Source organism: Erigeron canadensis, chromosome 2 (genome assembly GCF_010389155.1).
Source record: "Erigeron canadensis isolate Cc75 chromosome 2, C_canadensis_v1, whole genome shotgun sequence".
NCBI lineage: Eukaryota > Viridiplantae > Streptophyta > Magnoliopsida > Asterales > Asteraceae > Erigeron > Erigeron canadensis.
Window position 1 is genome coordinate 7,044,914 of NC_057762.1, and position 14,014 is coordinate 7,058,927.

The 14,014-nt window shown below is 31.0% G+C and overlaps 1 protein-coding gene across 1 annotated transcript; it reads left to right on the plus strand.

Moving 5' to 3' along the window:
• The first annotated feature begins 10,521 nt into the window (after positions 1 to 10,521).
• On the plus strand, positions 10,522 to 11,789 carry LOC122589465 (F-box protein At2g27310-like). Its single transcript, XM_043761758.1, has one exon. The coding sequence runs from the start codon at positions 10,563 to 10,565 to the stop codon at positions 11,700 to 11,702; it is 1,140 nt and encodes a 379-aa protein (XP_043617693.1). The 5' UTR covers positions 10,522 to 10,562; the 3' UTR covers positions 11,703 to 11,789.
• The last annotated feature ends 2,225 nt before the right edge of the window (positions 11,790 to 14,014 follow it).

Consider the following 14,014-nt stretch of genomic DNA (forward strand, 5'->3'; position numbering starts at 1 on the left):
CCAACCTTTTTGTTTTTGGCATAATGTGAACTTCTTTTTTCTAATTATATAATGTTTTTATTTTTATTATTTATAGTTTTACGTAATGTGTTTTGTTATTAATAAAAAATATAAATTAAAAAAATGATTAATTATGCAAAGTTATAATGTTAAGGATAAATTATGAAAATTTAAAAAAAGCTTGGAAGTGATAGTTGCCACTAAAAAAGATTGGAGCGTTAAAATGAGGTGGAGTAATTTGATTGGGTAATTTGAGGAAGATGGAGAGATGGAGATATATGACTCTCTCGGTCCCTCCCACTTAACCCATGAAAAACGATATGGTATTATTTTAGTATATATAATCTTGTAAATATATGATTTAAAAATCAAGACAATAAAATACATGTTTGTTTTTAATTAAAATAAAACAAATATTAAAGTAAAACAAAAAACAATAAGTTTCTATTTAATAAATATCACAATATATCATGAAAATTATCGTGCATCAATATATATACATGTGCTTTGTGAATCAATTTTATCATGATCTAATGGTCAAGTTTTGTCTTATTTGTTTAATTTAATATTTGTTTTACAAAAACTAACTTCTATATAAACATATTCACTTGTTCTTCATGATATTTGATTGATTAACCAATTGATCATATATTAACTGATATGTGACCACATTAGTCACAAATGAAGGTTGTAAGTCATAGGTATAAACCTTTGTCTTTCAAAAAAAAAAAATTTTAATACTCTAAATCTACCATTTAAGCATTGGTCGACCCCAGGGAGTGTATCCATTTTTTCAAAATGTTTTGGTGTGAAGACTTGTCGATACTTTTATTGAAAGAAAAGAAAAAGATAGCCGTTCTCATATTAGACCATGAGATATATAGATGCGAACTTTTAAAATGCGAATCATATCGTGATGAACTTTTTTTAAGATTTTATGATTTTTATAGTTGGTAACTTGATATGTATATGTACCTGCAATTGCAAATATGGTATATCACACGTAGTAATCTATATTTATACTATCTTATAAAACATTTTGTCCTTTTTTAAAATCTTAAAAGATGATTTGAACTATTTAAATTATCCCCTTCTTTATTCACCAATTTAAACATCTCTACCTAATATACCTATAATACCCTTAAATTTAAACCACTCATTTTTTTCTCTCTCCTCAAATCTCAACCACTTATTTTTTACTTTCCTCCGTAAATCATTTTATTCTTCTAATTCATTCACAATCTTTTATCTCAAAAACCGTATATCGATAAATTATAAAAATTGTATGGGTGTTCTTAAAATTTTATGCTCTTTCATTAGAGATGTCATTCAATATACTTTCGGCAAATTTTTAAATCCGAGTACGCACGACTAAGTCATTTGGCTATCACACTCTATGACTTATCACCTCATTGACTTATCAACTCCACCATCTCACCGCCGCATTACGCGAGCACTATGCTCGTATATACAAATTGAAAAGAACAAGCACCAAAAATTACTTCTTTCTTCTGATAATACTAAGATTTAAAAATTACTTCGAATGCCCAGTTAATAATACGAGTAATATATATGCGTCGGCAAGATCGGCTCCAGGGACGGCTGCAGCTTGGGGGCAGCGGGGTCAGCTGCCCCACTCCAATTTTAATACAATGTAATTTTTTAAAATTTAAATGGTATATTTGTAAAATTTTTTTATAAAAGTAGGAAATAAATATAAATGTTACCTTCGTTGTCAACTTGTCATAAACTTATTATTTGGATCTCATTGGTCATCGAGCAGTAATTTTAAGATAGATCTTTTCATTAAGGTTTTAAAAAACTCGAGTTGTTTTAATTTTTAATAGAAAGAATGAAGTATAGTTTAAGAAAAAACTTTCGTTGTTTGAGTATGTAAATGTGTAGTACATTATAGTGGAACTATTTATAGAAAATGTATTTTCTTTCAAATTATTATATATATTTATCATAAACAATTAATTATAATTATCATAAAGCTAATTATATCCAAAAAAGTATATTTTTGGGTTTCTTGCATTATATGATTGAATACGTTTTCATTTAATAAGACCTTGTTCGATACGTGTGGTCATTATTTATTAAAAAAAGAACTAGTATTTTTAAATATGAGTGTTAGACCCGGTGTAGATAACAAATTCTTTTGAGAGTCCATTTTTTCTATTTTCGAGATAGGCCCTTTTTTGTTTTTTTTTTTTTTTTTCCATTTTCAGATATGACTGTTATAAGTATAAAAAACAACTTTTAATTTTGTCCCCTTGCAAAAAAATTTCTGACTCCATCTCTGATTGGCTCTGTTGCCAAAATGGTACGCTACCAAAGAAACTAGGATTCAACCGAGTCGTCTTGTTCACAGATTCATTACATTGATTTAGCTTAAGAAAGTAAATTATGTGGTTGGTTTATTTATGTTTAGGCCTAGGCCCAACAATCATGTTGAACCATCATTCAACTCCACAAATCCACAAACTTGGCCTTCCTAGCCCGATCCACTAGCAGAGGCGGATCTAGGATTTGCGAATATGAGGGGCACGATTACAAAGGTGGTTATACGAATGGGTTGGGTTACGTGTAAAAAAAAGCGTCTAACACGGGTCTTCGAATACAAATGTTATGGCACAATGCTCCAACTTTTGTAAAGTTGATCACTAACATCTTGCTAGTCGATTTTTTTTCTATTTTTAATAAAATATTTATGTCATTCTAAAAAAAAAAATGCTCCAACTTTATTCTCTTATTTTAACGATGGTTTAGTTGGCTAATGAAAATTTATTCACTCATTATGTATACATGGAGATTTCTTTTTTATTATTATTTCAACAAGTAGTTAGCCAAGGTATTAAAAATTTTCTTTATAAATCAAAAATTTTTTGTTTACACAACATCAAATAATTTACCGAAGTAATATTTATTACTAAATGCTTTCAAGCGCTTAAGATATCTGATGTATCACTTGTAAAATATTAGCTTTATCTTGTTGATATTTTTATTATCAAATCAGTTGTTATATCTATTCATTTGTAATCCATCTATATTTGTTTTCTTATATTGTTTAAAAGTCCTCAAGAAGTCAAAATGTATCGTAAAAGACGAATATAAGAAAAATAATAACATAAAAACATAAATTTATAAGTAACTTTTGTGGGATTTCATTCAAAATATAATTTTAAACTTATGAAACGGCTAGCTAGAAACAAATTATAAAAAACAAATTATAAAGAAAGAAATATGATTTTAGTTATATAAATTATTTAATTTAAAATATAAGGTAGGAGTAGATTAGATGTCCTTATAAAAAACATATATTAGAAATGACACATACATTATGTATTGATGTATGTTTCTGTTACTTTAGTCTATTTTTAACGTACATAGCTTACCGTTATATTACTTGTTTTTACTGACGAGACTAAAAAAATTTTAGTGCTCGATCGGGGCTCAACAACAAGCAGCGGAGATGACCTTGGTATCTTAGAAATAAACCCAAATAGTCACTTATTTTATCTCATGCGAAAGCCGCCTCAGTAAATTCTATAAGTTAAAATTAATAATTTATTGTTGGCCATCTACCATTATTGTAATCCATGGCATGCACAAACTTTATATATTCGTTTATCTAGAATCATTGACTTAACATGCTAGCCATCGATCATTATTGTTATATACGTACGGCCACGCACAAGGTTAAAGTAATATTATTATTTGTTTTCTTTATATCTTTAGGGGCAAGGGTGTAGTCGGCTTATTTTATCGGCAAAAACCATCGGCAAGTATCAACTCATTGGCTATACTATAGTACATGTATCGGCTAGTTTTGGCAAGTTTAATCGGCTAGTTTTGGATATATATATCGGCATGTTTTGGACGATCCTTGTGAACGTTAGGAGCATGTACTTATGACCATTTTTTTTTGTTCTTGTGCCAATCTTCTTAGCTTCGCTGGAAACCTAAAAGAATTATTTGGAGGTTTTCAATTTTGAGGCTTGATCTACGTTTTTCTTGGCTTCTATTGCTAGAATACATGCCGATAAAACTTGCCGATGCTCCTAACATTATATATCACCATTTTCGGTGAGATCAGAAACCCCTTTTTGGGGTTTTTAGTGGTTGTCGACCAAAAACGTTCACTTTTATTACGGCCAAAACTTTCTTTGGCTTGTGCAAGGGTGTAGTTAGCTATTGACTACTTGTTGGTCGGTTTTCACCCCTTTTTTGGGGTTTCCAGCTTAATCGATATGGTTAACTGTTGCTTTGTTGGTTTGGTTTTCCGGCGAAGCCCTTTCTTGGGTTTTCCAGTGAATTGTTGGTGCTGCTGCATTTTGCATCGGTTTTCCAGCAAGCCCTTTATTGGGTTTTCCGGTGAGACTGCTGCTGCTACGACGGTTGTGGTTTTCCGGCGAACCTTTTCTTGGGTTTTCCGGTTACTGCTGCTGCTTATATGTATATTTATGTATATATATCTTTTTACATTGCCGTTAATTGCTTGTTTGTGATTAGCTTGGTAGTGTTAACTTAGCGGTAGCGTAGCCAAATTTTTCCAGAGTAGAGTTGCCGGATTTTGTTCTATTAAAGCAATAGGTAGCCGAAAAAAGTAGTTTTTAGCCGATGATGATATCGTTGAACAGTTTTTTAGGTTGCCGGTTAAATGGGCGATGATGATACAAATGTTCGTAAAAATGGGACTCGGATGATTTAAGGCGTATCTTGGCGGGGTAAACCCTTCGGGTTAGCCGCCATGGCGTCCCCAACTTCCGAAATTCCCGTCCTCCAAATTCTGAGCCCAAGTTTTTTTTATACAAAAAACGGTCACTTTTTTTATTTTTCCGGCAAGTTTGATTATTATTCCGGTTACCTTTGCTATGTTATCAAATTGTCAAGTTTTGGTTTGTTTTGTTTGCTATACCACTTCTTTTGGATAGTTTTGGCTAGTTTTTTGCAATTACACATGGCGGATTGTGATTCGCCAATAATTAGCCAAACTAGCCAATTTGCCAAAACTTTGGCACTACACCCTTACCCTTTAGAAGCTTTTAAATTTTAATATTATTTAGAGACGAAATGTTGTTCCATCCCCAACTATAAATTCTACCCCCGTTGAATATTATACTTATTTTTATATTATCAATTTGAATTAAGCGTTTTTTGAGTATGCCAGGGGTGTTCAGCGGTTCAACCCCTACTAATAAACACAACTACAACAGATTATTTTATCAACCCATGATCTATAATATTACTCTAAAAGAAAAAAAATTATTCATTGACACCTTTTACGAGTTTTGAGCTTCAATACCTCAACGGTGTATGAGAAAGGTTAAGATGTAGACAGACTATACCTCTACCTAAGTAAAAAGACAGCTTCAGATTTTACCTAAATGGTAAAAAAGGACTTCAATTCATTGTAACACCCCAACTAAGACGGAAAAATCGGGGTACAAGATAAGCACACACGCACATAAGTGTTACATAAGAATAACTAAATAAGTGCATAACATTAATTATAGTAAGTCGGATACATAGCTCAAATAGGCAAACAAAAGTCACAAACACATATTCAACAAAGCATCCAAATAAACATAATATAGGTTCCCACGCAGGGGGATACGATAAGGCATATTGCCAATCTAATACAAATAAGGAAACATGCAATCACTCCAAGTCCTAAGCCTGAAGTCTGCTACGAGTCACATGTTACCATCCTAGCCACAATTTGCTTGATTAACTAAAAGAAATACTTAAAAAAAAACTCAACACAAAGGTTGGTGAGATCGTAGGTTTGAAATCATGATTGTATGTTAAGTATGAATACAAGTATGAATACAAATAGTTTACTTGAAATCCGTTTATGCCGTTTACTTGAAATCCGTTTATGCCGTTAAGTATGAATACAAGGATGTCATAGTATGAATGTGGCTATAGACCTACTTATGATACATTTGCATGATTGCATATAAACGTGCCCTTACGGTCATAGACATGACCTGGCTAGAATGAATACCAATATGTTCCCTTACAGTAATAGACAAGACATGGCTAGAATGAATACCAGTATGTGTCCTTACGGTCGTAGACAAGACCTGACTAGAATGAATACCAATACGTGCCCTTACGGTCACAGACAAGACCTGGCTAGAATCTTCAAAGGATGAATACATTATCATACAATAGTCTAATAGCCATAGAATAATAGTAATGAAAATAGTTACGATATATATATAAATATATATATATATGAAAACACATGTTGTATTCCTTCTACCCTAAAACATAAGTACAAAGGGGCTACAAAAACTCACATGTGGTCCTGAAATACAACTAAGCTACACAAGGATCTTATTACAAACAACAGCTACACTTAATCTGTTCATGTAACGAGTAATAAGTATCTATACTAGTGACAAGTGTCTTATGGTACTCTAGTAGTTTAGTTAGAAAATCCTTAAATATTTAACTTAGTTCGTTCAAAAGTATGCAAATTTGTCTCAACAAAGGTTTACGACTCTTTGACCATTTTGAGAGTTTGACCATTTTGAGTTTTGACATTTTGAGAGTTCTGACCATTTTAAGAGTTTAGACCATTTTGAGAGTCTGGCCATTTTGAGTTTTTCCATCAATTTGAGTGTTCTTGTCATTTGAGTGTTTCTAGTCATTTGAGTGTTCTTGTCATTTGAGTGTTTCCAGTCATTTGACTGTTTCTGGTCATTTGAGTGTTCTTGTCATTTGAGTGTTTCCAGTCATTTGACTGTTTCTGGTCATTTGAGTGTTCTTGTCATTTGAGTGTTTCTGGTAATTTTGGTGTTCGTGTCATTTGAGTGTTTCTGGTCATTTGAGTGTTTTGGTCATTTGAGCGTTCTAGTCATTTGAGTGTTCTGGTCATTTGAGTGTTCTTGTCATTTGAGTGTTTTTGGTCATTTGAGTGTTTTTGGTCATTTGAGTGTTCTTCCCTATGAACTCTCAAAATGCTTTTCACAAAAATCGTTGTTAGTTTTAGAAATCCGGTTGTACTTTTATGTTTCTTATCACTATAGAAAATTAATATTAAGCATACGGTTTCAAAAATGAACTATAAGTATGTGACCCATTTGGTAAGAAAGTTAATAAAAAGCTTTACAAAATCGCTTAAAATTCCTACTTTTGTTGATGAAAACTTGTGATACATTAGGACTAGTAATAACATATGTTTTAGGAACTTTTGGACATAAAAAGTTATAAGTTTGATGTAAAAACTTGTGACATATTTGTTAATAAAACTGAAATATACAAGGAAGAAAAGGTGGGGATTCTTTTGTTTGAAATACCTTAAATTTGAAAGAGATGATGTTACTTGAGTGCTAGATCTGTGGATTACTAAAGAAAAATATGATTTTTGGTTGGAGAAATGATTGAGTGATATTATGAGATTTGTGTGTTCTTGAGATGATATTTTGAGTTTTGAGCAGTGGCGAAGCTGGAAAATTTTCCGTGGGGGTCGAGATCTAATTTTTTTCCCTAATGCTAAAATGGGGGGTCGAAACCGAGTATATCGAAATTTTTCTACACGAAAACTATATACCCCTACATCGTAAAAAAAATTTCAGGGGGGTGGGGGGGGGGGGGGTCGGGTGCCCCTCCCCACCCCTATTAAGCTATGCCCCTGGTTTTGAGTGTTGTGTGTTTTTGAGTTCCTATCCATTTGAGTGTTTTATGTGTTTATATAGAGGAATGGAAAGACATGGGGAAATTTGAGTCTTCTTAATGAGTGTTCTCAAAATTTTAATAACTTGACTATTGACATTTCTATCAAAAGCATTTTATTCGTTAACCTCTTTCAAAAATTTTAGTTTAGAATAATTCTTTTTCTTAGCTTCCGACACCATAGTTTTACTCCATGCTACTTTCCAAAAATAAGTTCACTCAACGAGTACGATTACCGGCTACCGCTAAGAAAGCTAGTCATATTGAATGCAACTCACGAATGTTAACAAATCTAGATCGCTTGTGTTACAGCTTCATGCTTTTGGATGGGATGAGAATTGAACCGTTAAATTCTGTCTACAGATGTCAAAATAGGGTGTTTACCACTGATCCAACATTGTTTTAATTTAGTCCCGTCTAATCAGCCCTTTTCATCAAAACCTCAAAGATTCATCAATTAAATCAAAACCCTTTAAATATTCTCCGAGAATACCATCAAACAGTAAGCACATTAATGTGGTTACCGGAGAGAATTTTCAAGTTTACCCAAGGTCTTGAGTTCGATCCTTAGGGATGGAAAGTCTTGGGGCTTTTTCTTCAGAATACTTGTAACGGCCCATGGTCAATATCTTGTTGTCTACGGTACGTGCAAGGCTTCACCATTATATGGCGAGGTTTCCATGATGTCGCGTACCGATTGAACGTTCGAAAACAAAAGTAAGCGCATAAATGGATTTCCTTTCCTTTTTCATATGGTATCCTATATAATCAATTATGTAATTACTTGAATTTCGTTTTATTAACTTTATCCAAAACTTTCCTTTGATCTTCTATTTCAAAAGAAATTATTTATAAATGAAATAGTTGCCTTACATATTTATAATGGCGGTACTACCTGAGAAGAGAAGAAATGGCTAAAGAATGGAGCGTTGTACAAGAGAAGATACTTTTTCGCAGTGGGTTTGGCATTGGTCCCGTCCTCCTTCCTCAACCACCGAACTGTATCACCTTCAAGATATGTTGTCCAAGATTCATCACATCAAGCTTTCAAGTGCTCACAATTCTTGGGAATGGGCCTTAGATACATCGCACGACTTCTCTGTCAAATCAGTGAGTTCCCGTCTTCAACAAGCTCCGTTTGGGCCCAAACAATGGGCGTTTCCATGGAACAAGTTAGCACCTTTAAAAGTGAATGTTCTCGGGTGGCGTGCAGAAATGAGTCGATTACCCATTGGAGTTGTATTCAAACATGGTGTCATACTGTTTCTATGAAACCACATAGCCTTCAAATCCCTCTTCTTAACTAGATCCAAGCAAGCATTTGGTCAACTCATCATCCTTGCCTACATATGGGTGATTTGGAAAACGAGGAACGAGTGTATATTCTCCAACAAACAACCTTCTCTTCGGTTCGCTTTTAAGGAACTAGTTTGTTTTGGTTATATAATAGATCGTCTTTCCTAAGAATCACCTGGCCCGAATGGTGTAGTTTCATTTTCTAAGTTATCTTAAGTTATCCCATGTACATTATATGTATTTCCATCAACTTGCTAGACTCCATATCAATAGTATTTCAATTTTAAAGTTAAAAAAAAAATAACTTCTACTAATAACTTTTGTTGAGAGAATAGGTAATGGAGACCAGCTAGAGTGGATAATAATTTGGTGTCTGTCGTAAAACAAAAGTTACCGTTTTAAAAGTGACTTGAAACTCGACACATCCATATCAATAATATCCCTCCATATCTTCATCCCTTTATTATTATTATTATTATTATTATTATTTTTATTATTATTATTATTATTGGTTAAGACATACAACTCAGGATACAACGATAAGCACATACATCAAGAAAATTACGTAAGATAACTAAATTGCATCCGATAATGAGTACGACGACATATAAGATCCACCAAAGTTCACAAACTAAAGCAATAAACATAAAATGCTAAATAGTAAAAGCAATTCACATAAACATAAATAGCTAAATAAACATAAGGTATAGTAGTTACCATTACAAATTCAATAGTCTACTTCGACTTATTTAAACAAACAGCAGAAATTTTTGTTTAGTAAAAAAAATAAGCACCTTGTTAAGTATTTTCGTCACGGCATTTTGAGCGTTGTAGATTGTTACCGCTACATCGTGTAGGTACTAGACTAGTAATATTTATAATTTACAATACATAGCAATTAATAAAGATAATGGTTGCGAATTTTATTAGAGTCTAAAAGGAACTTTATTGCATTATAGAGATTGATTCACTCTCTTAGAGTGTATATAACTTTTAACAAAAACAATTAAATATTCTATGTCAAAACATAATCCAATAGCCAAATATCAATTTTTGCCTTTATATATATACATGCTTAATTGAGTTTTATGTGTTAACAAGTGAATATATTAAAAAGATTTTTAGAATGATTGGTTAGGATGATTTATCATTGTCCTAATAACAATTAATATATATAAATTGATTATGTTTGAAATCCATCATCTATATTAAAACAAAACAACAATCATATAGCTAATTTATAAGTCAAACCTTTTAAAAGAATACAAGTGCCATGGGAACGTCTAGTATTGGTTTTATGTTTAATGGGAACGTAATCAAGTTTTCTTTCTCTAATAAACAGAGTATGATTTGGTTCTTTTTTAAATCATCATATGGCAATAAAGAAATAAACAAAAAAGTATGCTTTGGCTGTTTTTTAAATCATATGGCAATAAAGAAAGAAATACTTGTCAGGGTTATTGGAATAGCGATGCCCATATATAAATAGACAAACTAGCCCATACATAGTCATTTCAATTTTTTTGAATGGTCTATAGTTAGTTTACTCGTTTCTTTAAACAGTATAAACAGTATACATGGCTACAACTCTTGAAGACATCCATCAAGATATCATCCAAAAACACATCTTACCACGTCTCGATGGTCCATCTCTCTGGACCATCGCGACAGCCACCGCATCATCATCATCTTCTTATCTACGATCCCTTTGTTCCGATGATGATCACTACAAGCTATGGACCGACGTTTCCATGTCCACTTGGCCTTCTATAACCCACCCTCGTGTTCATCAAATCATTTCCACCTTTCCTAATGGTTACCGATCTTTCTTTCAAGACTCTTTTCCGTCTTTATTCACATATAGTCCCTCTTATTTGTCATATTTACATCAAAAAAATAAAAATAAAACCAAGTTAACCAATGTAAAACCTATACCAAAAACAAATTTGCATCAGAATGATCACCAACGGATGACATCATGTGATCATCATCCTTTGTCATCTAAACTCATCTCACTTGTCGATATTCGCTACAAAGGCAACATCATTTACTCCAAAACGCATTTCACTGACACCACAAATGATCATTTTTTGTCATCACCGTTTCAGATTGTATTAAACGAATCAACACACGTACCCAAGAAATTCGATGAGCTAGCACCCCTCAACGACGAAGAAACACTATCATTTTTGAAAGAATCTATGACACTAAATTGGATTATAATAAATCCTACTCACAAACGGGCAGGCAACTTATCGACTATCAAACCCGTTAGTGTAAAATATGGTTGGGTGTCTAATGAGATAAATTTGCAATATATTACTGTTTTACCAGGATGTAACCCAAAAGATGAGATGGTAAAATGTAAAATACAATTGGTATTATTAGAGTCTAATATTGAAGGAGATGTGATTTTGCAAGTCAAGGAGATTAGTCTAAAAGCACAAGACTTGGTTTCTAGTAATTGGTTGAATGGTAAAGATTTTATGGTGATTACACAAAGAGCAATTTTGGAGGAAAATAATGTTAAGAGGAGTGTGATCGATGATGAGAGGAGATTGATGAGTCACATACAACTCAAGCAAATAAAAAAAGATCAAAAAGAAGCAAAAAAGGAAGAAGAGAAAAAAAAGTTTGTTGCCAAGTTCAATTATGCCGGGCTCATGTCGTTGTTGTTTTGTTATTATATTTACTTTTTTTTGTCCACTAGTATATGAACTTTGACATTCAACTTGTATATAGACAATATATATACTTCTATTAATTTGCTTGATATAAATTTATGTTATTGATTAATTTTGCCATTTCAAAACTTCTGAATTTGTTTTGTAATTTGTAAACAACTAGCTAATAATCCCGGATTTAACCTGGGTACTAACTTAAATATTAAAATTAAAAAAAAAGTTAAAAAAGAATATATGTAATTTTTGTAATTGATATATCATAACTTTGTTTAGAAATATTAAGTTGGCTAACATAATATATATGTATGAGTATTTATTGCATTAACAAAATATAAAAAAAAAATCACAATCAAAAAGTAAGAATTTAAAATAAACATTTAGTAAGTTAGCTATTTATCTTTAAATATATTACAATATTAAATATGACATATGACATCCTAAATAAAATAAAACCTTTTTTAAGAAAAATATAGACTTGCCACATAATACTTTTTTCTAAAAATAGTTTTAGAAGACAATTTTCTTTATTATAGTAAACATTTAGTAAGTTGACTATTTATCTTTAAATATATTACAATATTAAATATGACATATGACATCATAAATAAAATAAAACCTTTTTGAAGAAAAATATATACTTGCCACATAATATTTTTTCCAAAAATAGTTTTAGAAAATATCGTTAATAAAATATATTGTTTAAAGAGAGTTTAAATTAAGGTGGATGACTTAATAATGCTAGGATAACAATTGATTTTTCAAAACTTTTAATATTGATATTGATAATGTGATTTAGTTATCATATATAGTTTTGATGTGTTGTTTATTTTTGTAGCCATATGAATAAAAATTTAAAAATAATATCTAACGTTATAATCTACAAAGTAGAAAAGTAAAATAAGCAAGTAAATAACATAAACAAAGAAAAAACCATATTTATTACTCACAAGAATGAGTGTATTTAATTCTTTTGTATAATGACATTTCAAAAAATTATTATTCAATCAAGTATCTACAATATCTAGTTGTTAATGAAAATGTAAAAAAAAAAAACACATATATAGAAAAATTATCAATTTCAAGGAACAATTTTATATAAACATATTTAAGCTCAAACTATATTTCAATGGTCTTAAAAATATTGTGCTTGATATCTGTATATATCATGATGTATATGTATGTATTAGTGAGTGGACTTTCTAAATATTCATGGGCTCTCATCCACCATCACTTTTGTTAATATATAAGGACACATGATTTAAACATCCGATAACTAAATTTATTTTTATTTTGTATAGATTTAAAATTTCGTGATTAATGAAATTTAGATTTTAGAATATATAATTTCTTTATATCTTTATATATATTAATTAAAAATAGCCAAATCAAAAGAAAAAAAAACAAAATCAAAGGATACGGAGTATTGCATTAAATGCATAGTTAACAAATTAAATAATATCCATGATTTTCTAAACTTTGTTGTATATTTCACTATTTTATTATTATTCTTATAAATATTGTAAAAAAAGTATGGAGATGACACATAAGATTCAATCCTATGTTGCAATATTATAAGCTAGTTTGAAGTTGGGGAAGCTCTAGAATCGTCCGGTTAACTACTGTTTTATCCATGATTTTCTAAACTTTGTTGTATATTTCACTATTTTATTATTATTCTTATAAATATTGTAAAAAAAGTATGGAGATGACACATAGGATTCAATCCTATGTGGCAATATTATAAGCTAAATCAAAAGAAAAAAAATAAAATCAAAGGATACGGAGTATTGCATTGAATGCATAGTTAACAAATTAAATAATATCCATGATTTTCTAAACTTTGTTGTATATTTCACTATTTTATTATTATTCTTATAAATATTGTAAAAAAAAGTATGGAGATGACACATAGGATTCAATCCTATGTGGCAATATTATAAGCTAGTTTGAAGTTGGGGAGGCTCTACAATCGTCCGGTTAACTACTGTTTTAATAATTATATAGATATATATATAGAGGAAGGGTTATTTGAGAACTCACCAATAAAAACGAATGCGAGATTAATTCTGGACCACTCATTTTCTTATATTTTCTCTCTCTTCCATTAAATAAGAAAATTCACCCAAATCATTTAAAATGTTTTATCTCACAAACCGTAAATCGTTAGACGAAACAAAAAGCATGGGTTGTCTTAAAATTTCGTCCTCTTTCATTAGAGATCCAATTCGATATAATTTTGACGACTTTTTAATTTTTAGTTTTTTTTTCCCATCGCGTTCATCCTACACATGTGTAAGATCATTGTTTTCACATGTAAATTAGTAAATGAACATATGAACACAACA